The 25,784-nt window shown below is 44.9% G+C and overlaps 1 protein-coding gene across 1 annotated transcript in view; it reads left to right on the top strand.

Moving 5' to 3' along the window:
• Positions 1-25,267, top strand: part of gli2a (GLI family zinc finger 2a) — a 76,948-nt gene extending 51,681 nt beyond the window's left edge. Inside the window, exons 4-14 of the mRNA XM_068573077.1 lie at positions 537-736; positions 4,029-4,229; positions 11,890-12,091; positions 12,372-12,567; positions 14,724-14,834; positions 15,337-15,477; positions 17,527-17,676; positions 18,960-19,124; positions 19,331-19,612; positions 20,725-21,091; positions 21,231-25,267. Coding sequence (XP_068429178.1) covers positions 537-736; positions 4,029-4,229; positions 11,890-12,091; positions 12,372-12,567; positions 14,724-14,834; positions 15,337-15,477; positions 17,527-17,676; positions 18,960-19,124; positions 19,331-19,612; positions 20,725-21,091; positions 21,231-23,533 — 4,318 coding nt within the window. The 3' untranslated portion in view covers positions 23,534-25,267. The remainder of the gene's footprint in view (positions 1-536; positions 737-4,028; positions 4,230-11,889; positions 12,092-12,371; positions 12,568-14,723; positions 14,835-15,336; positions 15,478-17,526; positions 17,677-18,959; positions 19,125-19,330; positions 19,613-20,724; positions 21,092-21,230) is intronic.
• Positions 25,268-25,784: the final 517 nt, after the last annotated feature.

The following is a 25,784-nucleotide window of genomic DNA, read 5'->3' as shown; positions in this document are numbered from 1 at the left end:
TGACTTTTGCTGCCAAAGGTGGCTATCGGCAGCTACTTAAGGCGTTGAGCATCCAGTTGCGCTCTCTTATCATCCAACATGTAATAGCTCATGTGAGAGACGCTTTAGTTTCGCCCACCCAAACAGATAGAGACGCTTCCTGGGAGCCTCGCAGTGGAAAGCCCTTGGTCTCGACTTGTCTGTAGCTCGAGGGCTTAATAGGAGAAGGCGAACAAGAGCGGATTATTTTGTATTAGCTGTGGGACTGGAAAGGGGAAAGGGTGGAAGTGGATTGAAACAGCAGACACTTTGGTGGAACAACAGAAGTTTAGGCTTGTCTCTGAACATACCAATGAAGATCACTCAAGATGATAACGGAGCACAATACAAGTAATCACATCAGTGCAGGAGGTCTTTTCCTCCCCTCCATTTCCCACTATCTGCTTTCTGTCTTTCTATATATCCATGACCAGTCTCCTCGATTTCTTCCTGAGTGCGCAACTTCTTTCTCGGTGTCATTCATTTATATTGGTCTAATTTAGAATTCCTCTTTGCAGACCTCCTGGACTTTCGGGTAGTCCAGTCATCTCAGACATTTCCCTGATCCGTCTATCTCCTCATACGATGCCCGGTGAGTCACCGTTCAGCCCTCCACATCCTTACGTCAGCCCCCACATGGAGCACTACCTACGCTCGGTACACGGCAGCCCCACCCTCTCCATGATCTCAGCAGCACGAGGACTGAGCCCCGCTGAAGGTAAGATTTACCCCACGTGCCACCAAAATATTGACTATGATATTGATCTTATCACTACAAGTATATGTTGCTCAGAACATCACAATACCGTATAACAACCTCAACCATTATCCTACGAAACAAATACACAGCAGCATCACACAAAGTGTCACAGGCCTTGAGATAAGTTTGCAGCTGTCAAACAAATTCCTCTTTTTTTCTTATCCTACTGGACTGAGTTGTCTGGTAAATGTGGAGAATCACCTCCTCAGAATCACTTGTCAGTTCACATGAGCTCGTATAGATGGTTAATGTGTGGACGAGTTACAGTGCCCAGGCACACATGTTTCATTCATCCAGCCATTTTCATCAGCTTCATCCGGGATCCGGTCGCAATGGCAGCACGTCTAGCAGCCTGACCCGGGCTTCCCTCTCACCTGCAACATTTTCCAGCTCATTCTTGGGGATCCCAAGGCGTTCCAAGGCCAGCTGGAAGTTATAATACCTCCAGCGTGTCCTGAGTCTTCCCCGGGGCCTCCTACCAGTTGAACGTGCCTGGGAAAACCTCTAATGGGAGGCTTCCAGGAGGCATCCTGATTAGATGCCCGAAACTCATCTCCTTACTCTATCTCTAAGGCTGAGCCTGTGACCTTGTATCCGATACCTCGTTCTTTCGGTCACAACCCAGAGTTCGTGACCATAGGTGAGGGTTGGAAGGTAGACCGACCAGTAAATTGAGAGTTTCTCCTTCCAGCTCAGCTCCCTCTTCATCAAGACGCGTTATGTGCAACTTCCCTGCATGTCTTTATATATGTCTGGGCAGGAGAAACCATGTAAATTAGCACAGGGGAAGAAAAAAAACATGCGTCACCCGTGAACTATTGAGTTCACATGATGACAGAGCTGTCCTCGGTACCGTTGCTCAAACAACAGGTCGGAGAAGTGAGGAGCCACAGGCCCGCACTCAGCTTCCGTAAATCACCAGGCACACGCTGGGGCCAGTAATGCCTCGCCGCTTTTCAAGAGGAGCAATGCGGAAGAGATGCTGTCACTGATAAAGTGGCAAGAAAGTATGGCACCAAATGGAGGGCACACTACAGCTCTGCAGAACATAAATAAAGTCTGCGGAACCACGGAGCTCAGTTGAGCATGTGTAAACCCTCTGATATGGATATCTGGGTGTCAAGCATGCTTTGAAGGTTCTTTGTGAACCATACCCGCTTATGGTATACTCACAAGTAAAGAGACTATTACAATATTGTACTCTTGTAGAAGTAAAGAAAATGTGCTTGAATAAATGAGTTAAAATGTGCTCTGTATGTTACAGTAATAAATACAAATAGGGAATGAGAGACTGCTGTACAATAGAACACTATAAACTCAGCAGCAGCCACAAAGACACGTTACAGCAAAGGAGATTCTGCACCGCTTCTCTGCTCGCTCATTTTCCAAAGCAAATTAATTTAACCAGTCCTTTCAGCCTCTCTGTCCCACTATAACCGGTCCACTCTCTGTCCCACTATAACCAGTCCACTCAGCCTCTCTGTCCCACTATAACCGGTCCACTCAGCCTCTCTGTCCCACTATAACCAGCCAAACGAGTCCACTCAGCCTCTCTGTCCCAGTATAACCGGTCCACTCTCTGTCCCACTATAACCAGTCCACTCAGCCTCTCTGTCCCACTATAACCGGTCCACTCAGCCTCTCTGTCCCACTATAACCGGTCCACTCTCTGTCCCACTATAACCAGTCCACTCAGCCTCTCTGTCCCACTATAACCGGTCCACTCAGCCTCTCTGAGCAGAGGTACAATAATGATTCTGCACCTGCAAAAAGCAACTAGCATTACCATCTGTGAAGCTGGTAAACATTATACCTGCCAAACACTAGCATCTTTGCATAATCACTCATGTTAGCATAGGCTCAAAGCCTGTAACTACGAACAGTGCCACATAGCCACGAGCATGGTTACAGACTCAATAGCTGCATCTGAAATCCTGTCCAATTTGAACCTTTTACCTGTGTTACGATGGTCTGATTTAATTTGGACCAGTGGTGCTGCTATCTCTCATCATCTGTGTTCATAAGTGAGGTCACACACACTCAGTCTCCAAATGCTACTCCGCAGAGTTGCTAATGTGATCTGGCAGCCGTGGAGGAACCAAAGGTATATGCCCGGGTCGCTGCTGCTGGAGCACAGACTAGAAGTGCATACTGCCTGTGCACTGTTACTACAGCCATGGCCTGATGAGTTCGGATGGATCCAGATTTTTTTGGTTTATATGCACGCTTATGTTTCAGAGGGTGGGGGAAGCTGTGATTTTTGCTCCCCCAATATCCCACTTGGCCCCCACCTAGTGATCCCAACCCCCACATCCTCCTTTTTCCACCAGCATGCATATTAATCCACCATCGGCCTAGACCCCGGTCCCTTCCGCAATCCACTGGGGGAGGTTATGGGGCAGCAGGAAGTGGAGGAAAGGGGGACACAGGCACATGTAGGAAAAAGGAAAACCAATCCACCTCTCACACTTATAGTTCCTAACACTTCAGCGGCTTTACTAGGAGCAGGTGTTAACACATTTTTACGTCAACATTACCTTTGCACATGCAGCATGTGAGGCTTCCTCTGCATTATGAGCGTGTGTGTGTTTGCACCTGCAGTGTATGACTTCAGCCTGTCCAACTCAGTGCATACACAACAGTAAAGAAGTGCAGGAATGTGGTGTTCTTTCCCTTCATAGCCTCCCCCCCCTTGCCCTGCTCCAGCTCTCCCTCTGCTTCCTTTACTCCCTTGAGATATTTTCTCTTAGCCCAGCGAGCCTCAAAGACATCAGACATCTTTTATCAAAAGGCTCATGCCCCGCGGCATGCACGCAAGCACAAATTCTCAAATCTGAAAAGCAGACCCCTCGACTGCTCTGTCGAGTCCTTCTTGCAGTCTTTTTCTGTTCTTGTCTCTGTTTTGTCATTCTGTCAAGGGGTTTGTCAAATGACAAAATCTAAATGGGATTTTTCAGGCCCTTTGAATTGTCAAAATGTGTTTAGGATCACTTCGTGGGTTATGACCACTGTGCTGTAGAACAGAAACCTCGACCGAACTTACCTCCTGATGAATTCGTTCTACAGTATTGTATCTAATACCGTCCCATCCCATTTTGTTGACATGGTGACATGATGAATGTTTAAAAATGATAACAGAGGGATGAGAAAGTGACAATCTTTTAATGTTTTTTTTTATTTATTTAAAAAAAAAGGAAATATAAAAACCTGTGTGTACATTTTCTATTTCTTCCTCCTATTTCTGCTGCAGTGACCCACGAACACCTGAAGGAAAGAGCCCTTTTTGGTTTCCCTCCTCCACCACCAGGGGCCAACCCAACAGAGTACTACCACCTGATGGCCAGTGCCAGCCAGCGGACCCCCTACGGGGACCTGCTGATGCAGAGCAGTGCGGCGGCGGCGGCGGCTGCAGCAGCAGCTCATCTCCCAGAATATATCAGCCCGGTGGATGGTAAGGATAAACTGACAGCTTGTGATATGTTGCCTTTTGACAGAAATACAACTTGAGATGTTTTTCTGCACCTAAGCAATTCATGAATATTTAGTCAAGTGAAGCAGCACAGCCACAGTTACAACTTGCTATTCATGAAATTATAATCACACAATGTACATCAATTGCTCATCAGATTATAAAACTGTTGGATTTCAATGGTATTTTATCCAATCTTCATCTCGTAACAAATGTATCTATATCTAATCATTTCAAATCCGTTCCAGTCTCGCATTATGAAACACATTTTTCTTCCTGTGAAATGCAACATATTTGGGTTTCACTGGGAGATTCCAACTTCTGAAATTGACAAGATTTTTTTACGACGAAACTTAACACTCCGTTCAATGTGATCTCTCTACCCTTCACATGTTGCTGCTTGGGCAGCGTTTTGCATAGTATCTTGAAGCAGAGGGTTTGCACATTGTTAATGTTGTGTAGCGGTGGCAGTTAACACTATAACACAAGGTTGACATTGTGAAATGCGGTGTTTTTGAGTGGTGTTTTTGAGTGGTGCGTTTTCTTCTACTTAACGATCTTTGGAAAACAGGTGATGGCTTTTAAATAGTTTTGGCTGAACTGCACTCAAGCTGCTTTATTCTGGCGTTTTGGCAAGCTATGTTTCTGTATCAATGTTAAATAACTACACCTGATATGATCTGCCACTGCTGGTGACATTTGAAATTGCAACGATGACGGTCATGGCCTGATGATTTGCACATCTCCCATCAGAGGGAGAAGCCAACCTGTACTGGAAAGCCTACTGAATCACCAACATTATATTTCCATGTCAAAAAGTATTACTTATCTCTAATAACTGCCATCCCAGTAACACTAAAGCCTTTCATACCTGGTACAGCCAGACTTAACAGCCCTCTTGCCTTTTGTTCTCAGCACCAGGCATGTTGATACCATCCTCTTGTTCTTTCTCCTGAGGCTTTTTCATGGAAGAGTTCACCACATCAAAGCTGGTGGAGCTCTTTAGACTTACACGTAGCATGGGGGCCGCGGCTAGTTGAGGGTTGAGGGTGCATAAACACTAAAAGCCCAAAGGCCAGGAGCTCGTAAATACAAGTATTCACCAAGAGTCTCTCATTCTGATGGTGTTTTAGGTGTGCTTCCACTGAGTAACATCCTACAAAACAAATCCAGGGTAACGGCAAAAAAAAAGAGCAGCATGAGGAGAATTTGGACGTTTGAGATGGAGGAGACCTTTGCGTCTGCTCTCTCTTTTGTCAGGCAGTTAAGGCAGAGATTAACCTTGTGGGCTGCATGGCTGTCCACTGAACGACGGGGATGAGGCAGCTTAGACACACACAGTGGTGCACAAAAAAATTTAACGGCCAGGCAAATAAGCAAGCAAATGCTCACACGGGTTTGCACACAAGCTTACAGAGGCCAGCCTGTTCGCTCATGCCGGTCAGAACCCCGGCCCTCTATCAAGATGACGGTCCAGCACCAGAACAGGCGTTTGATCTCAGCAGCGAAATGCATCCAAGAAACCTTCAGGCCTTATGAATGGGGAACAGAAAGCAAACAGAGTGGAAATTTGTCTGTGAAAGTCAGCCTTTTCGATGCCTGATAATCAAATACTCCACTTGGCTCTGACGGCCGTCTGGCTCCAGGAGCCCCGTCGCTCTTTCTTTCGTCCCGTCCAACCACCCACCCAAAGAAAAGAGAAAAAAAAAATGCTTTCACTATTACACACGGTCACACTGCCTGACACTGCAGGCAGGCATCCTCACACACGGGTAGGAAAGATTTGATTCTGATGCGGCAGCGCTTTTGCAATTCATCTTTAAAATAAACTCAATCACTTAGTTAACCGTAGTAGTACTGAAATGGACGAGCTACGGGCCTTGTAGAATCTGTAGACCACCTCTCCGTCCTCCTCCACCTTTTACTTCTGGAGCTCCAGCCACCTCAGTGACCGCCGCTGTCCTGACTCGCCCGCACTTGTTTGGCGAGGCTGTTTGCTCAAATAGCCGCAACCCCCTCCGCTCTACGCAGCGTCCACACTTGCTGCCACCGTCCCGGCTGCTTTTATTTAGTGTTGGACCGTGTTAGGAGTGATGTGGTCAGGTTTAGGCCACTCTGCCAGCCTGGAGGCTCTTCCATTGCGGCCTCGAGACACAAGGCCCGTATTGACCAGGACGGCCAGCTAATGGTCACGGCGGGCAGCCTTGGACTGAATCAAAGGCCTCATTTACTGCCAGAGCGTGGGAGGAGGAGTAGTGGCAGAGGTGGCAAATATGTGCTTCATCCCTCAGCGTTAGTTTTGGAAGGCAGCGCAGATAAAACCCATATTAAAAATCAATTTATGCACTAATATTCAGCAGACCCACCGCAAAAACTGGGAGCCCTCAGTGAACCCGCTTACGGTTGAGACATGAGACACTGAATGCTGCTGTGTGCTGGTGGAAATGTTGGGACACATGTGTCAGGGTGGAGGGCGGAGGCTTGTCGGAGCTACAGGTCCCACTTATGAATTTTTGGGATTTACTGTTGGGTTTGCCTTAAGTCAGACACTTAAACACAGGAATTTCTCTCCTCTTATATGAGGAATATGTTGTTTGAAGTGCCACAACTACAGACTGCCACAGACTTTGGGGGAATTCTTTTCATGTTCCCAGTTAAAACAGAAAACCTACGCGGCAGAATGGTTGTTTGATTGCATTCTTACTGTTTCAAGATCCACACGCCGCTTGCTGGGATTTGCTCCCACAGAATTGCTGCAGTGTGATGGACAGAACTGCTAGGCAAACATGGCGTCTGAAAAGGCCTCGCTGAAACGCTTAGCTGCGTTTGTAAGCCACTGTTGAAGTCTGCGGTGTGTTTTCTTACACATTAATCATCTTCTGTTCTTATCTGATCAGAGTGACATGGAGTCTGATATAAACAAACTGGACTAAAGCAACAAAAATACTTTTTCGTTATGAATGAACGTTACTAAATCAAATAGTGCCATCTTGTCTTGATTAAAAAAAAAGAAAACTCTGGTTCAAATCTTCTTGAATCACACATGCTTGAGCCTTGTTTCAAATGGAAACCTAAAAACAAGCTGATTTCCTTTAGACTTGACAAAATTGACAAAATGTTCATTTGAGGAAGATCTTTTCCCTCGTAAAACAATTGGAGGATTGAGTCCAGGATCACACATATAATTCCTGCAATTCTGAGAAACATTGGAGACACTTTGGATCCTGACCAATCATACTTTGTAGTGAGGTGAAGTAAAAAAATGTGACAACTTCAACGTTCCACTGACATTTCCCTCTCAATGCCATGTGGGCCCAAAAAATAACATTCTAATGGGGACACCTAAATTAAGATTTCCTACATTTTATTTACATGGCCTCGGAAAGTCAGACCATTTTTTATGAACATGAGCTATTTTCTCTCAAAAAAGGAAGTCTTAAACTTGTGACACTTTTCTTTTTTATGCCCGAAAGAGATTCATCCTATTGCTGGCGGTAGTGAAATAGAATATCACCCAAATACTCCGAGATCCTCCTGTGTGCTCTCAGTATCATCTAGAACATGTTTCACTATTCATCGAGTGTGTAGCAGTTCCACACTTTATACTTAATGACATCACTTGAGTAGTAGTAGCTCAATCCATTGTTAGCAATACTTGGGAAGTAAACGACTTCCGAAAGGTGAAAGAGAACGATCATTCAAATAGGAATTCCAACTTGGAAGTTTGTGCAAGAACCATCTAGTCCGAGTTAGCCGCCTTCGATACATTTCAAGTCACAGCAACATGGCAGTGCGTACAGTGAACTGTTAGCATAAAAACCTTTCTGTAGGGTTTTATTTAGGGTTTATGTTGTGAAAAGTGCCTGGGCAAATTGAATGTTGTGATTTCCATGTAGTTGATTTGTGCTTGAAGGTGGCCCCTAGTTGCATGAGACTTGCAATGGATCGCAGCATTAGCCCTCTAGTTTGGAGGTTTTGAAAGTTGTTTATGTTTTCTAACACCGTAAGACCATAGGAATAACTTGTATGAATTTTGAAAATGGGCGTAGTTGTAATTTAAGACTACATAGGAGAAGAAATGACTCATACAGATGCCATTAGTTTTAGTCAGAGACGTCTTTCCACCTTCAATTAATGCATATTAATATTCCGGTTTCTGAACCTTAATAGAAGAACATTTAAAGTTAAACATGTTTAGCATTAGCATTGGTACTGATGTAAGTATCAATAAAGTCCCATTGTGGTGTTCACATTGGGAGGCATTCAGAAGACTGTTTGTACATGAGCGAGCGGGTGTGGAAGGGGTGGGTGGGCAGAGAAATATCAGAGCGTCTTGCGGGAAAACGCTGAAGCTCCCACGACAAAAGCAGCGGCCAAAGTCAATGTGTGCCATCCCGAGGAAAAAGGCTTTAGTGTTGATGCAGCGGAGGGAGTGAGGGAGATAGATTTGTGTACTGATGTGGTGGTGAGGAGTGAGGGGGTCCGGAGGTGGGGGAGGGCGGTCCCCCCAGACTGCACACACAAGCACTTAACTATATGTTAGTTCATGAGCACATGGCTGGAAGTGTGTGCTTAAACACACTGGCAAACACAACGGCGGCTTTGGGCTGGACACTGGGGGCTCATAGAGGATTCAGCGCGAGCCGCCTCGCTAATAAAATTCACAGTGTTAGTATTAGTGAGATTTAGCAGGGAAAATAAACATTTTTCCCACTCAGACCGGCCTGTGGGGTGGCTAGGCTGGCTCAGGATGTGGAGGCCTGGGGCCCTGCTGGCACGGACTCAAGCTGCAGTGAGGTGGCGGGGCAGGGGGGCTCTCCCATTCATGCTAGAGGGGGACTTTGCTAATGCCTGCTTCACCTGCAAACATGTTCAAGGTAGAAAGTCAAAAGCCAACTGCAAGCAACCCAAGGTTTCTGCTTGCGTAATGACTTTTTTGGGAATAAATTTGATCGTAAAAGGTATTTATACGACAATATAAGTCACACATATTCCTGAAAAAAAACTCTGACTCCATACGTTAACTTCACCTCTGAAGATTTCCCCCAGTGGTTCAGTGGTGTCTTGGTAAGACGGTTTGCTGAACTGTGTGCACACAAACCTGTGCTTGGAGACCACAAAAACCCAGCAGTGCACCGATCACAGCCCTTACCGATATCAGATATCAGGATAACTAACACTGGGGACCGTCTATCCAATTCAATTCTATGTTTATAAACATTATACACTGGAATTTGCTGAATTTAAAATATGTCCTCTTAAATTGTAATAACTGTTCATTTTGAAGATTTTCTACCAAATTACTGGTATACATTTTTTTTTTTTAATGATGGACAGACAGTTCATTTATACCTCTGCATACATTATACATTAGCATCTACGCACTCTGTCTTTTCGACAGCCATTAGATACCCCTCCACACAGCGTATTAGGGAAGCAGTTGCATTTCCTGCAAGGAGGGGCTCCGTGTGCCCAGACCAGGATGACACTGCCCTTCAATTAAAGTGTTTTCATTTTCCACAAAGCCATTGCTGTTGAAACAGCAAAGGGCAAATGCTTAAAATAATCACACACACATACACTCTCTTCACTCCCATCCGTTTTGATATATATATATTTTTTGACTTGACAGTATCGATGTGCACTGGAGCGCCTGTAATTATGACTCTATATAAATCCATATCCCACAATTACAACCAGCCGACGATGCAGTAACACACATAGACACACACTCCAATATTACACGTACACACGCACGCCATGTAACCACATACTGCCGCGCCGCCATGGCCTGTGTAACATCTGTTTTCTCACTCCCTGCCGGAACCTGCTCACCCTTTCAATTATAAGAGCCACCTATAAAACACTCCTTTACCAAGTGGTGAGAGTTGTGTGCGCACATTTGTGTCAACATTTGTTCCAGGTAAAAGTAACAACAACGCTAAGCAAAAACAAAGTTAACTTGTTCGCACCTGGGGTTTTGAAGAACGGACATTATAGGCATATAGGCGTTGGGAATTCTTTCGGGCTGAGGTGGATTTATAGATTGAGGGGGTGGTTTTGACGACGGAGGCCGAGGGCGACATTTGGGCACAGTGCCCAGAAGCGTGAGGCAGGCGCCACGCTGCCAGGGTACCAGGCCACCAGGCGGTGAGGCCTGTTTCCTGCTTAATAAACAGGGAATATTAATACACGTACCCCCCATAAAATCTGTTGGCAAGACGACAAACGCGCCTCACTATTGAAATAAAATTTAAAAAATGGCAAATCCTTGCTCTTGCACGACCCGTATGCAATACATTGGTCATCAGAATGACGGGCCAAGTGGAGAATTGCCTGCCTCTGTTCCTCCTCTCCCATCGCCGTCCTTTCCTCCGTCCTTACACCTCTACGTATCTAAACAAAGATGCCACATTTATTTATTAGCCCGAAAGAGGCACATTCCTGAGGAACGTTTGTTGTTCCTGCCAACTCCTTCATACACGTCCCTATCATCTCCAGCAGTCTTTTTTTTTTTCAGACCCCGAACTACTGTCGTCCGCCGCCTGTCGTCCCGGGGGCTTTTTTAACTAAGTGCATATGCCTCCGCTTTACGACTCGCCACCTCCAAACATAATAGTTTTGGAAGTAAGATCTTGGTTTATGGCTGTAGGTCTGGCGCGGTGATTATGGCGGTGCCTGGACTCATTTTGCTCGAGGGTTTGTGAGTTCCACCAGCTAAGAGCCGAGTGTGGGCTACACATTGACAGCACCGAAGCTGACGTGCAGAAAATGTGTGCGTAGGTGAGTTGTGATGGACCCATTATGAGTTTCCTGCCTCTCGCGCCTCTGATGATGTCTGCTGTAAGACCTAATTACACGTGCGCACAAAGAACCACATGCCGGCCCTGCTTTCAAAGCAGCACCTGTTGGTCCCAAGCAAGATATCTGTGTCCGTGGGAGTGGGAGAGACGTATTCCCCTGTAAAAGAAATAAACACACATGAATTATGGACGATCAGTATGAATGGAAAAACAAATAGCCTTATCTTCAAGTTCATGGGAAAGTATTTCCCCCCGTCGTTTTCTTGTGTTCTTTTTCTGAGAATGAGAAAATAGTGCAACGGCCAGGTCCAGCGGAAGGCCGTGAACGCTACCTTTGTGAGTCAGCCTTGTTCTTTTATTTTTTAATGGTATTCCGAGATCAATTTGTTTAAATTGCCTCCATTTAACTTGCCCAAGTACAGCGGTTTGAAAGAGATTGCTATCGCGGCAATTACTGAGAATGATTGGGAGCGATTCATTATGCATAAGAGGACGCGAATGTTAAATAGGGGAGCTGTGTGTGTGTGAGAGAGAGATGCAGGAGATAGAGTGTGGCTTAGCATGGCTGTGACCTCTACTAGAAGGCTTGAGAATGTTTCTTCTAACATGGTCCAGGGTAAATGCTGGTCTCTATTGAGGCCAGGCAGAGGTTTAGTGAAAGTACGAGGAGTTCACACGTTCGCTCTCCAACCTGCTGACTGTGAGCCCTGTCCGCATTAGTAGACATCATGTGGTCATCCGTCAGCACGCAGTCGATTCATTTTGAAGTCGTCCATCGAAGTAGCAACGCCAAGATGGCTGACCGTGTCTCTATTGTGTCTCCTTGCGTCTATGTCCAGTTTCCCGTTTCTCCAGCCCCCGGCTGACACCCCGACTGAGCAGGAAGAGGGCTCTGTCTATCTCCCCGCTGTCAGACGCCAGCATTGACCTGCAGACCATGATCCGCACCTCGCCCAACTCCCTGGTGGCCTACATCAACAACTCCCGCTCCAGCTCGGCCGCCAGCAGCTCGTATGGGCATCTTTCAGTCGGAGGGATCAGGTATTCAGATGTGCATGCATATCTAGCAATTTTCCAACATGCATATACGCACAGTTACAGCATGTACCCTTTCCATTATAGATACCGGTAAAAAAGCTTTTTATTACTAGTCCAAACTATTCAATTAAGCAAATATCCTCACAATCTAGCTACGAGCATCCTATTTGCAGTTTTCAGTTGGAATTCTTTCCAATCTGATCTTAGCTTATTAGCCACAAGACAAAATGATCCATTCATATTTACCATAAGATACATTTTTCTCTCTTTTTCTCTTGCTCAGTCCCTCGTTCAGCTTCCCTCATCCCATCAACCCTGTTGCGTACCAGCAGCTGTTGTCCCAGCAGAGGAGTCTCAACGCCTTCGGACACACACCTCCTCTCATTCAACCGCCGTCCTCTTTCCCTGCCCGCCAACACCCCCTCACTGCTTCACCGATGACCACCTCCCACAACAGCTCCAACTCTGAAGCAAACCAGGTAGGAATGGGAGGATTTAAATCTTTGGTTGTAACACTTGTAAACCAATAGAATGTGCACAGATTCAAGAGCATATACATTCAATCTTTCTTTCTTACATGTATTTGGATGACTAATTAATGTTAGATTGAGGCTTTCATTGAACATATCAAATTTCTGATCAGTGTGTTAAAAGCATGTTCGTAATACCCATTCCGACACCTCCGAACTTGCATTGGGCCGATACCGAGTGCCACATGTGCATCCTTCAACAGATATGGGGAAGAAGAGAGCAAGCTCTATTGTTAGCTTCGGGGTGAAAAAAACAATTGTTGTGGTCAAAATTGATGATGAAAGTATCTAAGGAGTGAGCCATCTTGCTTCTTTCATCTTTTGGTGAGAGCTGCACATGTGCAATAGCAATCGGGGCAGGTAGCGTAAATGAGTTGATGAATGATGTGGTAACGTGATATCGGATCGGGGCACAGACTCAAGTACTCATCAATACCCAATCCAGCATTCTTGTATCGGAGGCTAGAATGCTAGCATTGTACCCAGGTACAAGTCCAAGTGGCTCTGTGTTTTTCAACCGTGGAAAAACAAGTCTCATTGACAAATGTAAAGAGATGTGGACGGCGATTCAGTAGTTTTGACAACCTTGGCTAAGTTTGCAATGGAAAACAATGAGACCATGACCTGTCCTTGTTGAATGACAAGAAATGTCTTCATTAGAAAATGCCCATCATAAGCTCACAGAGCCAACGAGTGATATCTTTGAATAAATACTTTCCTCCAACAAATAGGCCTAAAAACAATATATTTAACTGACTTGGAATCAGGCGTGTCGGGCTGCATAACTTGGCAATAGAATGACGGTCAGAGGTGTTGACGGATCAACCAATTGTCCTTGTTTAGAACTGCGGATGAAGGCTAGCACTGAATGCAGCCTAAATTTACAAGTAGTCATGAATGAAGTATTCTTTGTAAATTGTCTCAAGTCAGAAATATGCATGAGGCTCCCACCCAGTGTCATCTGTCTTACTTCCTACTGTCTCCCCGGTCTCTTTATCAGCCCTCTGTATACACCACAGCGTAACGTAATGTAAACTTCCCACTCAGTGAATCACTCTGCCTCACACTGCTATCAGCTGCCTCCAGCTCCGTGTCAGCCCGGTGTCTACTGACACACAAAAGAGTATCGGAGAGTGTATGTTTGCACCTTGTTGCGTACTCTCACACACACACACACACACATACGCACACAAGCACTTACACACGAACAAGACACACACACACACCCCGGGTTCACACACATGTACTGACACACATTCAGCAGAGATCAGAACCATATTTCCCTCTTGGTTTTCAGCCAACTGAATGAATCATGGAGGCCCCCAGAAATGCCAAAGTGCACTGCAGCGTCTGGGTGGGATTAGGACACCCCCTTTTATATTGGACCCCCTCCAATGAACCTTAATACACACACGCACACACGCAGAATCATTTATCAGCTGCTTTACGTTTGATAACTTTCTTTTTGTGTCCATTAGAGCTTTAACAGGCCTTTTGTGTTGTCGTCTGAGAATCTGTTGGCAGATCAAAGCCCCCCTCCCCCTTCCCACCACACAATTCCCGACCCTGCTGCCTTCCCCCTCTTTACCGAGGGCAATAACTCCTCTTCTTTCATATTTCCTTGTGGCTTTGGCGATCATAAAGCAGTCTAAATTGTTTAGTCTCGGCGGCAGGTCCCAGTCTGACTTATGGACCGCTGTGCCTGGCGCAAGGACTCCACACATCTCATCGCGGCCGGCTAGCGAGCCAAAAAACAAAACAATTGCGTGGTATCTTGTTGATTCTGTTATCTGATTCCCATCTGCCACTGGTGACTGTGTGGAGACAGTCCACAAAGTCATAATGGTAAAATGAATAGGAGAATGAGTGGGAGGGCGAATGGACACACACAGAAAGAAGGTTGGAATGTGTTACGATCGATGGAATGATTCACTGATTGACTATGAATGAGTGAGCTTTTTGCGTCTGTGATTGGTTGTTGTTGGTTTCCTTCAATTTATATGCACGTATGACAAAAGGAACATGGTTGAAAACTCTGTCATTCTGCCTCCTTTCCTGCATCAAAATACAGTACACAAAATGTAAACCCTGTCTCTCTTCTTCAGAATGCCAGTGGAGACCCAGCAGTGAGTAGCACCGTCAACCCATTGACCACCAAGAGGTCAAAGGTTAAGACGGAGGCAGAGGGTCCGCTGCCCATCTCACCATCCTCTCAGGTATGACAATCAAACAATAGTAGTAAAAAAATGTGAAAACTAAAATCGATTGCCTCATAAGTAGAACTTCTCCAGGTTGCACATTCCAAACTATGATTGAGTTCCTTTTCCTGGAGAATTTACTTAATGACCTTGATATGCATAGATTCTTTAATTTGGTACCTTAGCTATCTCTATCACATCTTCAGCCATTTACAGTGACACAAATAGCCATCTCCTTAACTGCAATTTGGCTTTTATTGATGATAGGTAGCAAATAAGAATGCAGCTTTAATCAATGACAAAAGGAGTCACGCATCGAGATCAGGCACCAACTCATTAGGATCAAGTACCAGATAAGATAAGAGAAATGCGAAACCGTACAGAATGCTTCTGTGACATATCGAACACAGTCCCAGGTGAAAGTTGCAGACTGTGTCTGTATCTTTTTATTTAATTCATTCATACTATATGCACACATCTGTGCTGTCTGTTCTGACAAAGCTCGGTCCTCTTTCTCCAGGACCACTGCGGGGGGATCTTGGACTTGAGTGAGGATCTGGATAAAGACGAGTGCAAACAGGAGCCCGAGGCCATTTACGAGACCAACTGCCACTGGGAGGGCTGTACCAAGGAGTATGACACCCAGGACCAACTTGTTCATGTGAGTGGTTTGAATGACACACTCGCTCGCTCTGTTTTATTGCAGCCCTTTGAACTAAACAGCGAGAGGTCGACTGTGAAAACGGTCCAACGCCAAGTCTTTCACGGGCATGTTTCATTGTGCTATTCTTGGTTCCGTCATCGACATTCCATACGTTTTTCCAGAGCGAAATTAAATTCCGAACTCTGCCATTAGAACCATTGTGTTTTGTGTGTGTAAAAAGTTTTGGAGTTCAAACAACTCTCCGGCTCCTCGTTAAATCCATGGCGATCAAGCCCCAATCAGAAAGCTCTCCAGTAACTGATCCTTTCCTGTTGTGTTGACACGCGCAACGTTAATGAGTCTGCCGGCTCTTGCCACCTTCAAGCCCGAGCCCTGCAGCTGTGCCCCCACGTCCCACCCGCTAAACCCTCAGCCCCACGACCCCACACCCCTAACCTCTTAGTCTGAGCAACACCCCACACATCCCCACCCCTGAAGCCCAGAGGACCGGCCGTAAATCCATCGTCATGCCAGAAGCTCTGGAGTTACGGAACATCACGCTCCCACTCTTTTCCAATCATGTCAGAGCGGCGGGCATGTGTCAGGTCCGCAGACCCACAGGCGGATGGGAACGTGTTGCCATGGGCGGCTGCAAGTCATGGCCAGAGTTACCTTTCAGAACTTTTGCCCCAACTCCAGCTCCTGAGCCAAAAGTAAAAGAGCGCTTGTCAGGATTAGTGAGTAGGCTAGCAGAAGATCCTCGGTTTAATCTTGGACAATTTGAGGCCAACACATTTTTTTATCCTCGCTACAATGTTTTTTTTTGTTTTTTTTTAAAGGCCTCTGCTTTCTATCAACTTAAAAAAAGAAATCCAGGTTTGGAATCTATTTTTTTTTCTACAAAAACTCTTGACAGCTTCTCCCGAAGCGCACCCAGGGTTTCACACAACTTTAATATCAGAAACAAAAACCACACACACACCTGCGGGTTGTTCTGGCTTCTGCTTAACTAAAGTAATCCTGTCAAAAGCCCCCAAATGATGGATTTACAGCAGTGAGTAACCTGAAAATAGAGGCCTCCACTTGTTTCCATTCCTCCTCCTTCACTCAAAATAGATCTCAGCAGAATCGACAACCACTGAGCCTTTGCGCTGGAGGAGAAGTGGCCACATAAGTGGAGCGTTGTGGGTCTGGATGTCCTCAGGAAATGAAGTGGTTCCTCTGGGTGTGTGGATATTTGCGTGTGGTGCACGGGATCAGTTTTTTGTGTGTGTCTGTTCAGAACTGTGTGTGTATAGTGCAGTGGTTCCTTTGCAGTGTTTTGAGTTTGATAAAAACCTGTTGTGTCTGAGGTCATAATTAGTAAGATAACTGTGAAGGTACCGGGGTTTACTGGAGCATGTTGCCACATTGCAGTAGGGGTAACTAACTTCTTCTTCCCCAGCAGTGCAAATTATACATTTTAAAAGGACAAAAAGAAAGGTGTGTAATTTTGCAGTGTAGATGAACATTTTAAAAGAGAATTCCCTGAGATTTTGCAAGGTTTGCAGTGTAATTTGTCTGAAACTACTTCAATAGCTGGGCCAAAAGTTTTATGTGTGAGCATCGCACAGGAAACTTTGTGTCCCTCACTAACTTCCTGATCCATTAAAAGTAAGGAGGATGGAGTCAGTTATCCTCTTCCTGATCACTTTTACTGGGATCTGAGGAAGTTCCACACACACAGACACACACACACACACACAGAGCCTGAAAAAACAAAACAAGCTTTTATAGTTTTTGTTTCCTGTTGACAGATGCATAATAACTGTCAGGCATAATGGATGGCATCTTCACCCACAGTGTGTGTGTGTGTGTGTGTGTGTGAGCGTGTGCGTGTGTGCGTGGATACAGAAACATTGGACAAGTGAAAGAGCGAGACTCTTTTGGTGGAAAAAGACAAGAATTTCGGTTTCATTAATACCTAAAGATGCTCTCACACACATGGTGTCATGCCACCATTTTGACAACTTATGTCAACGTCTGTATCACTGTTATGATTTACTTGAATTCAAATTGTCTCCTCAGCACATCAACAACGACCACATCCACGGGGAGAAGAAGGAGTTTGTGTGCCGCTGGGAGGAGTGTTCACGGGAGCAGAAGCCCTTCAAGGCTCAGTACATGCTGGTGGTCCACATGAGGCGGCACACAGGGGAGAAGCCGCACAAATGCACCGTAAGAACCTCATATTCCTGCAAAACACCGTGATGAAATGTTAAATGACTCACTGATTGGCTGCTGTATTCTAGCAATTTGAGGGCTAACTTTATTAGAGAATTGTCAAAATGTAAGCAGCTTAGGCCGAAATATCCTAATTTTTATTTTAAAAAATCTGCGATTTACTGAAAGGGCCGGTTGTAAGCAGGGTGGAGGATGACACTAAGTCACCCATGTAAAGAAGTGCTCTCGCTGCTTCTGTCCATCTTTTCTCCATCATTTTCCCCTCCATGATATTTAGAGAACTTGCCTCACGTCGGGAAATTACAAACATTATACAACTGTCTTGACAAAAATAGCTTTTGTGTGCTTGTTCTGTTAATATGATTTTTCAAAAATGTCTTTACCAGTAATATGATTTTTTTTTCATAAATGCTGGGTCATTAGAGACCTGAGGTATGCAGGATCGTTTGAAAGAACAGCCATGCATTTAAGGGTTAACCGTCCGGTTGACCAACCACTGGCACTAGAACTTAGGTTTTGCCCAAAGAACATGTTCCATGTGATTTTCTTTGTGCTTAGAATCAGAGTTTTTTTTGAAGCCTTCATTTTCTGTGTGAAGATCAAATTGAGGGCATGTTTGCTTGGCTTCAAAGCTTGCTCTTGTGAATGCATTAAAACAGATGACTTGTGAAGGAGAGAGTGAAGAAAGCTGATTGACAGCGTGGGCGTGTAATTAAAATCTGCAGACAAGCAGGGGGCCGTGGGTTCTTATTAATAAGACCAGGCTGTGTATTCTTTACACAAATCCCACGTGCATCTTCTCACAACACTCTAACTCTGCTTTAGTCTCATCTTTTAATGGAGAATCTTCTGACTTTCATAACCCATTTCTGAGCTAGTCTTGTTTGATTCTCTTTTAATTTCAAAGCCAATTACATTCACAATGACTGCTCAGAATGAATACCAAATTATAGCTTGTACAGCACAAGTGAACACAAAGGCTGAACACAGACTTCTCTTTGTCTCAACAAAGCACACCAGCCAAAGAGCTCTGCCGCACTTCACACTCAGTTTAGATATTTCACATAATAGCCCTTTTTACCAAACTGTAGCACTGCTTTGCTTTTGTGTGGCATGCCACAGTAGGCGGGCACCAGTCCAAGAGTAGATTACATTTAAAAACTGAAACACACAGAGTTATTTTGGAGGTTTATTTTTCTGGCCAGCTGCTGACAAAACAGCACAGCACTCAGACATTACATCTCATTCTCTGCCCGTTTATCTCCATCTCTCTGCAGTTTGAGGGCTGCGCGAAGGCTTACTCCCGCCTGGAGAACCTCAAGACCCACCTCAGGTCTCACACCGGGGAGAAGCCGTATGTGTGTGAACACGAGAGCTGCAACAAGGCCTTCTCCAACGCCTCGGACCGCGCCAAGCACCAGAACCGCACACACTCCAATGAGGTATGTTCACTCACACGCATCGATCAGCTGATTTACTCTGTGGAGTTTCATGCACTCGTGTCTAGTGCTTAGTCAACTATGAAACCCAAAAATGATTATGCTTTCTTGTTTGTTTTGTATTTATTTCTCAAAGGAGGACAGAGATATGTGTGCTGTAACAGACCAAATTAGAATATAATTTAACTTTAAATCCTTTTTTTTGTCAGAAACCATATGTGTGTAAGATTCCGGGCTGTACCAAGCGCTACACAGACCCCAGCTCTCTCAGGAAGCACGTTAAGACCGTTCACGGACCCGATGCCCACGTCACCAAGAAACAACGAAGCGACATACCACCGAGACCGCAGCCGCCCAAAGGCAACGGCGAGAACGAGGCCAATTCTAAGATTGGTGCAAGAGGCGGGGACGGCAAAATTGAGGCTAACAGCACCTCTCGAGGAGTGGACGACTGCCTACAAGTCAAATCTATCAAGACTGAGAACTCTATGGTGGGTCCCGATCACATGAATTAGGAAATCCATCCCATACAAATCTCTCTATTAATTCATGAAGATATTTGTATGCGGAACATTGATTGTTTTATTCATACTTGTGAAGGAAGTGTACCACTTTGTGCACACCAAATGATCAGTGCACCTGTTGGACACAATTATTTTTTCTGTTTTTCACTAACTCCTAACATTGCTCTGAGGTTCAATGTTTACCGCTTGGTTTTGCCTGCTTCCTTCCTAACTCACCTCTCTGGTTGTTGCTTGAACTTGCTTCTCTCAAGTTAACCTTTCTAATGGACAGACTTCACTGAGGTGAGCACTCAAACTGTCTCTCTGACTGGTTGCAACTCAGCATGGGAAGATGTGTGAATGTTTCGTGCTACATCGATGCACCCTTACATGATGTAAATTATTATTTTTGCATGATTATCCATTTTCACAAACGTAAAATATGCTTCTTTGTATGTGGGATGCCCATATATGCATGTCTGGAGACACACACATTACCATAAAACTATATTTTTCTGCCCACAAGACTTCTGGCAGTAGCCTCTGTGGTCGGCTGATGATAAAAGTCATTGTCACATTAATATGCAGAGGCTGGGACTGTTTTAGCATGTGTGTTGAACAAATAGTGCCAGCATCAAGCTGTGATCAAGACTAGTTCATTTTTGTCCAGTTTGAATTTCTGTCACTGCTGGTTTGTTGCTCTCAGAACTCATCTTTTATCCATTTATATTCTTGTTGTAAATAAATAAAATGCATCTATGATTAATGAGATTATGGAACGATAGACCAATATTAGTTATTAAAACACCATTACAATCAGAATTTCTTAAATGTGGTGATTATTTAATATCGAAGAATACGTGATGGAGTTCTCTGAACTTGGCATTTCTCAATAGAATCAATTATTTCACTTTCTATTTTTAAATGTAAAAAAGATCTCACTAAATTTTGTGATAAGAAAATCATTATAATCTGTGTAACCAAAGTTTGGTATTTACTAGTTTAACATTTAACAATGTAGCTCTGTCATTTACAATATACTCTAGCTCCTATAATTTCATTTGTTCCACTTACATCAAATCCTTGGTATCTTCCATCAGACATATCAGTCCAGTCCTGGTGGCCACTCGTCATGCAGCAGTGAGCCGTCGCCTCTCAGCAGTGCCAACAACAACGACAGTGGAGTAGAGATGGCCCTGCACAGCGGGGGCAGCTTCGGGGACCTCAGCGCACAGGACGATGGCCCCATGGTTGACTCCACTGTTACCGCTGGGGGACAGCAGGCTGGGGTGGGGCTACAGTTGAGGAAAGCCGTGGGTCATGGTGGCGGGGTCACCATCAAGCTGGAGAACATCAAAAAGGAAAGGCTGAAGACTGTGAGGGACTCCTGCCCATGGGTCAACTCTGCACCACAACCACCGCAGGGCCAACGCAACACCATGAAGCTGCCTCCCATACCTGCAGTCGGTAAGTGTGGGTTGAGGAAACGTAAAGATGCAAGATGACAAGATGTAGAATGAATCCATAACTATGTACAGTAATACTCAGTCTATACAATGTTGTAAAGTTAAACAATCATAAATGTGTTGTTCTTTGTGTCTGCTAGGTTCCCTGCTGGAGAACTCCAACGTGATCAGCAACTTAAGCGGTTCGTACCCTGGCCAACGCATGGGTGACCTGTCCTCATGTGAAGTAACACTGCTGAACCAGCTGAATGAGCGGCGTGACAGCACCACCAGCACCATGAGCTCAGCTTACACCATGAGCCGCCGCTCCTCCGGTATTTCACCGTGCTACTCCAGCCGCCGCTCCAGTGAGACGTCCCAGTTTGGTGGTAACCGTCACAACAATATCAGTTCGGCTGACTCCTATGACCCAATCTCCACTGACCTGTCTCGCCGCTCCAGCGAGGCCAGCCACTGTGGAGGTGGTGGTGTCAGTGGAGGAGGAGGAGGAGGTCTCCCCAGCGTCCTTAGTCTGACACCAGCTCAGCATTATCGACTTAAGGCAAAGTATGCTGCTGCCATTGGTGGAGCTCCACCTACTCCTCTCCCCAATATGGATCGAATGAGCTTGAGGACACGCATGGCACTCTACAGCGACTCCCAGGAAGGCATGTCGCACCCGTTCCATCAGCCACACCCTGGAACTGTGCCTCGACGATGCAGTGATATAGGATATGGCACACGGAGCATGATGCCCCATGAGGTACCCAGCAGCCTTCCACGTCGTGCCAGTGATCCAGTGCGTCGTCCGACTCTGGACCCTGTGTCCTTTCCAAGGGTTCAGCGCTATAACAGCACGAACAGCATGAACCCCACAAATGTTCCTTCAGCTGAACGCCACCAAGCATTGGCTATGCAGGGCTACACTCGCTCAGATGGCAGCCTGCAACGCTACCCATTTGCCCCCAGACCACCCAGCATTTCTGAGAATGTGGCCATGGAGAACATGGCAGTGGATGGTATGATGATCGGGGGGGAGCAGGGTGGAGAGGAGGACATGGTGCTTCCAGATGATGTAGTGCAGTACCTTCGGTGCCAGAATTCTGGCCCTTCAGGTCACAATTTGGGGCAAGTGGACTACCATTCCAACAATCAGGCTAAGGGCTATCAGACAAGCATGGCCCCACCAGCATCATTTTATGCTCAGAGGAGGATGGGCATGGTGGATGCAACCATGGCTCAGTCTGGCCAGGACATGCAATCCTGCCAGATGGGAACCAGTGGCTCCCATCAGTCCTTCTCAGCACCCAGCAATATGAATAAGAATAACATGCCGGTGCAATGGAACGAAGTGAGCTCAGGCACTGTGGATACCACAAACAAGCTCTCCAAACAACAACAGCATCCTCTGAGAGGGAACCTAGCTGTTGTTCAGCAGAGGCATAATTTTGGTTCCCTCCAGGGACAAGGTCAAGGCTTGGGCAGCAATCAGCAGGTAGTGCCTATGAGTCAGAATATGTCTATGCAGGGGTATGCGAACCACAACAACCAGAGGCCGATGAACATTTCCCACCAGCAGCATCAGCAACAGAGGCAATGCAACACTGCAAACTTTAGTGAGCAAATGAGTCCTCAGCAAGGGTTTGGCCAAGAGACAATCCCAAATTCTATATCTGGGAGCACTAGCGTGAGGCCTACCCAGAACAATATGGCAGTTCCAGAACTGCAAAGTTGCAGAGCAAGGACACAAGCTGATGGGTATTCTCATGTGAACCAAGTGGATCAGCAGCAAAATTACAGTGTTGCCTCTCAGCAGCACAATATCCATAATGGAGCTAGAGGAATGTTTCAACCAAGGCCTCCCATAGAACCCAAGTCTTTTATCAGACAACAGACTGGGTCTAGCATGATGCAACCAAGCCGAATACCCAAGTCATCTGATTTGAACCCCAGTTGTGGTACTAACACATCTGAGGCGAGCCCAAAGAGGCCCAGTGGCTCAGCAGCTCACAACAGCAACTCCGCAAATCCGAACTCTGCTGTACTCTACACGGGTCAGATTCATATGTTTGAGACCACTTCAGCCAGCTTTGATGCCCCTATGTCCCCCAGTGCTAGTCAGGCTCCTGCCAGCAACACCACTGCTGCAGCCAACATGGCCTCGCCTGGAGTCAACCACGTCTCCAGCAGTACTGTGGATTCTTCCACTAGCCGATCCGGTGGCACGGAGCATGCCCAGATTGACTTTGACACCATGCTAGATGATGGGGACCACTCCAGCCTAATGTCGGGCACTCTGAGTCCTGGCCTCCTCTCTCAGAGTTCCTCACGTCTCACCACCCCCCGCAACTCTGTCACCCTTGCGTCTGTACCGACGGGGATCGGCAACATGGCAATCGGTGACATGAACTCTATGCTCACAGCCTTGGCTGAAGAAAGCAAGTTCCTCAACATGATAAGCTGAGAGCAATCAAACACCTCATCATCCATCCAGTCTTAACTCGTTCTACATCAGGAATATATGGACTACACAAAGCACTGATTGAATAATGCAATACTGGCTATTTCATTAATTGTTTCTTCATTGTCTATAGTAATATGCTTGCCTTGTAATATTTGCTTCAGAATATAATATGTTACTTTGACATAATAATAATAGTACGTATAGCTAGGCTTTAGGACAATTTCTATTGTTATGTGTTACAAGCCATACGTTTTACCTACAAATATATGGGTATATAAATGCATTTACAGACAATTGCCATTCAGTATTTGATGGTCTAATAGCCCTTTACAGAGTGGTGCAGTGAAAGCAGTTCACATCAACTGTACGACAGGAAAACAGAGTTATGGACATGTAGATAACAGATCATATTTTCTCATGAAGACTTGTATGTGTATAGATTATACTGTATGGTACTTGCTTTAAGTTGTGCTTTATACTTGTGATGTTTAAACTAGGGCTGTCAAAGGTAAAGTAACATATGGACTCCTACTATATATTTACAATGAAAAATGAATGAATTTTGAACTCGATTTTTTTTTTTAGATCAGTTATTTATTTTCTTTTTTTTCTTTTGCTAAACATGTGGATTGCAAAAGAATTTTCTCACAAGATTGAACTGTAGTTTGTTACGATACGTGAGAAAAGTAAAGATTTTGCAGTTTAACCTGACAAGAACACAGTGTTGTAAAAATGAATGAGGAAGCCAAAAAGAAAATGTGACAAGGTTTATAAGTATCACATGACTCAGAAGGACAAACATAGCAATTCATGTCGTTTTCATGCAGGTAAATTATCCCAGACTGACAGTATATTTAGCTTTTCACTTTACCACCATACATGCGGGTAGTTAAAGCACTAAGATTAATGAAGAGTCAGCACCCATCAAGAAAATATGACTAAGTATGCACTTAATTCAATCTTGCAGAAGAATAAATAAGCATAGAAGTGCCATAACAGTGACCTGTCTTTGTATTGCTGAGTCTAAATTACACATAGATTTTGGATTAAAGGTTGTGTGTGCAATCCCGAGCAAATTGTGCTTTCATTAAACATTTCCATGAAATTCAATACGTAATTTATACTTTTCAACTAGGAAGTCAAAACTAATTGTGAGTCACAAAAATAAGTATTTGACAGCCTTAGCTTGAACACATGGTTGTACAACATTATGATCCACAGATATTAAGTGCTTTTTGATCATGGCTTGAGCTCTTGGGGATGGCACTGTAACATCAGATTTCTTCTTTGCCCTCTGGATCAGAAGCATTAACTCCCTATGGTCCCATCTCACAAGGGTAAATGATTGAACAGGACAAGGATATGTCTCTGTGTTAGTCTATCAGGGCCTATGAACCCCTGTGTCTGAAGAGTATTCTCTAAAAGAATATACAAGTACCTCTGTGTGTTCTCAGTAGTGATCCAATCCTAATTAACACATTCATACCACCCCCCTTCGCTGCACCACATCCTTCCCCTGGGCTGTGGATGAACTGCAGAGAGTCCAGGAAGGGACACAGACTTTGATAAAGAAATCCTGTTCTGGACTAGATTGGCAAACCCGCCCTGCAAATCCCTGTTTTATTATGTTTGCTGAATTTCTAAGTAGCCTTTAAAATGTTTGCGCGTATGCTTCCATTCACTTTTACTATGCTCTGTGTGTGTGGTTTGTGTGAGTGTGTGTGTATATAGCTTTTGTACATTTCAAATAAACTATCTCCTTTTTTCTGTTTAAATCCCTGTGTTGTGTCTTCTTTCATGATATAGCATGGAAGTAGGGCCAGCGTGCTACAAGTGAATACATTTGGCATGTATCAGACCAGTGTGGAGTACACTTAGCCATATGTATGAACACATGAAAAGTATTCTGAGCTTCTGATGTTGAGCTGCACAAACCAATTCATACGTAAGAAGTATTATTATTATTGTTCCTATTCTAGCACTTTAGTGACTAGTAATTGTGGCTTATGTGTCATCCATAACTGGCAATTGTTGGTTTGGCATTGTCATTAAACATCTTTAAATCGTCATAGCTATGCACACAACACTGATTTATAACTACATTTAAATGGCAAACATGTTATTATAAACAGCAATGGGGCAACATTATTATTCTGTATGTTCAATCGTTTCTCTTTTTGCTCTGCTTTGGTCTCTACCAATTCCTGAAGGAAATGTAAAAGGGTAATCTGGCTGTTAGCTGCTACATGCT

The sequence above is a fragment of the Clinocottus analis genome, unplaced genomic scaffold (assembly GCF_023055335.1).
Source record: "Clinocottus analis isolate CAN_PGR_092001 unplaced genomic scaffold, fCliAna1.0.p SCAF_12, whole genome shotgun sequence".
NCBI classification, from domain to species: domain Eukaryota; kingdom Metazoa; phylum Chordata; class Actinopteri; order Perciformes; family Cottidae; genus Clinocottus; species Clinocottus analis.
The sequence above is the reverse complement of the archived record's forward strand: the minus strand, read 5'-3'. Positions and strand labels throughout refer to the sequence as shown.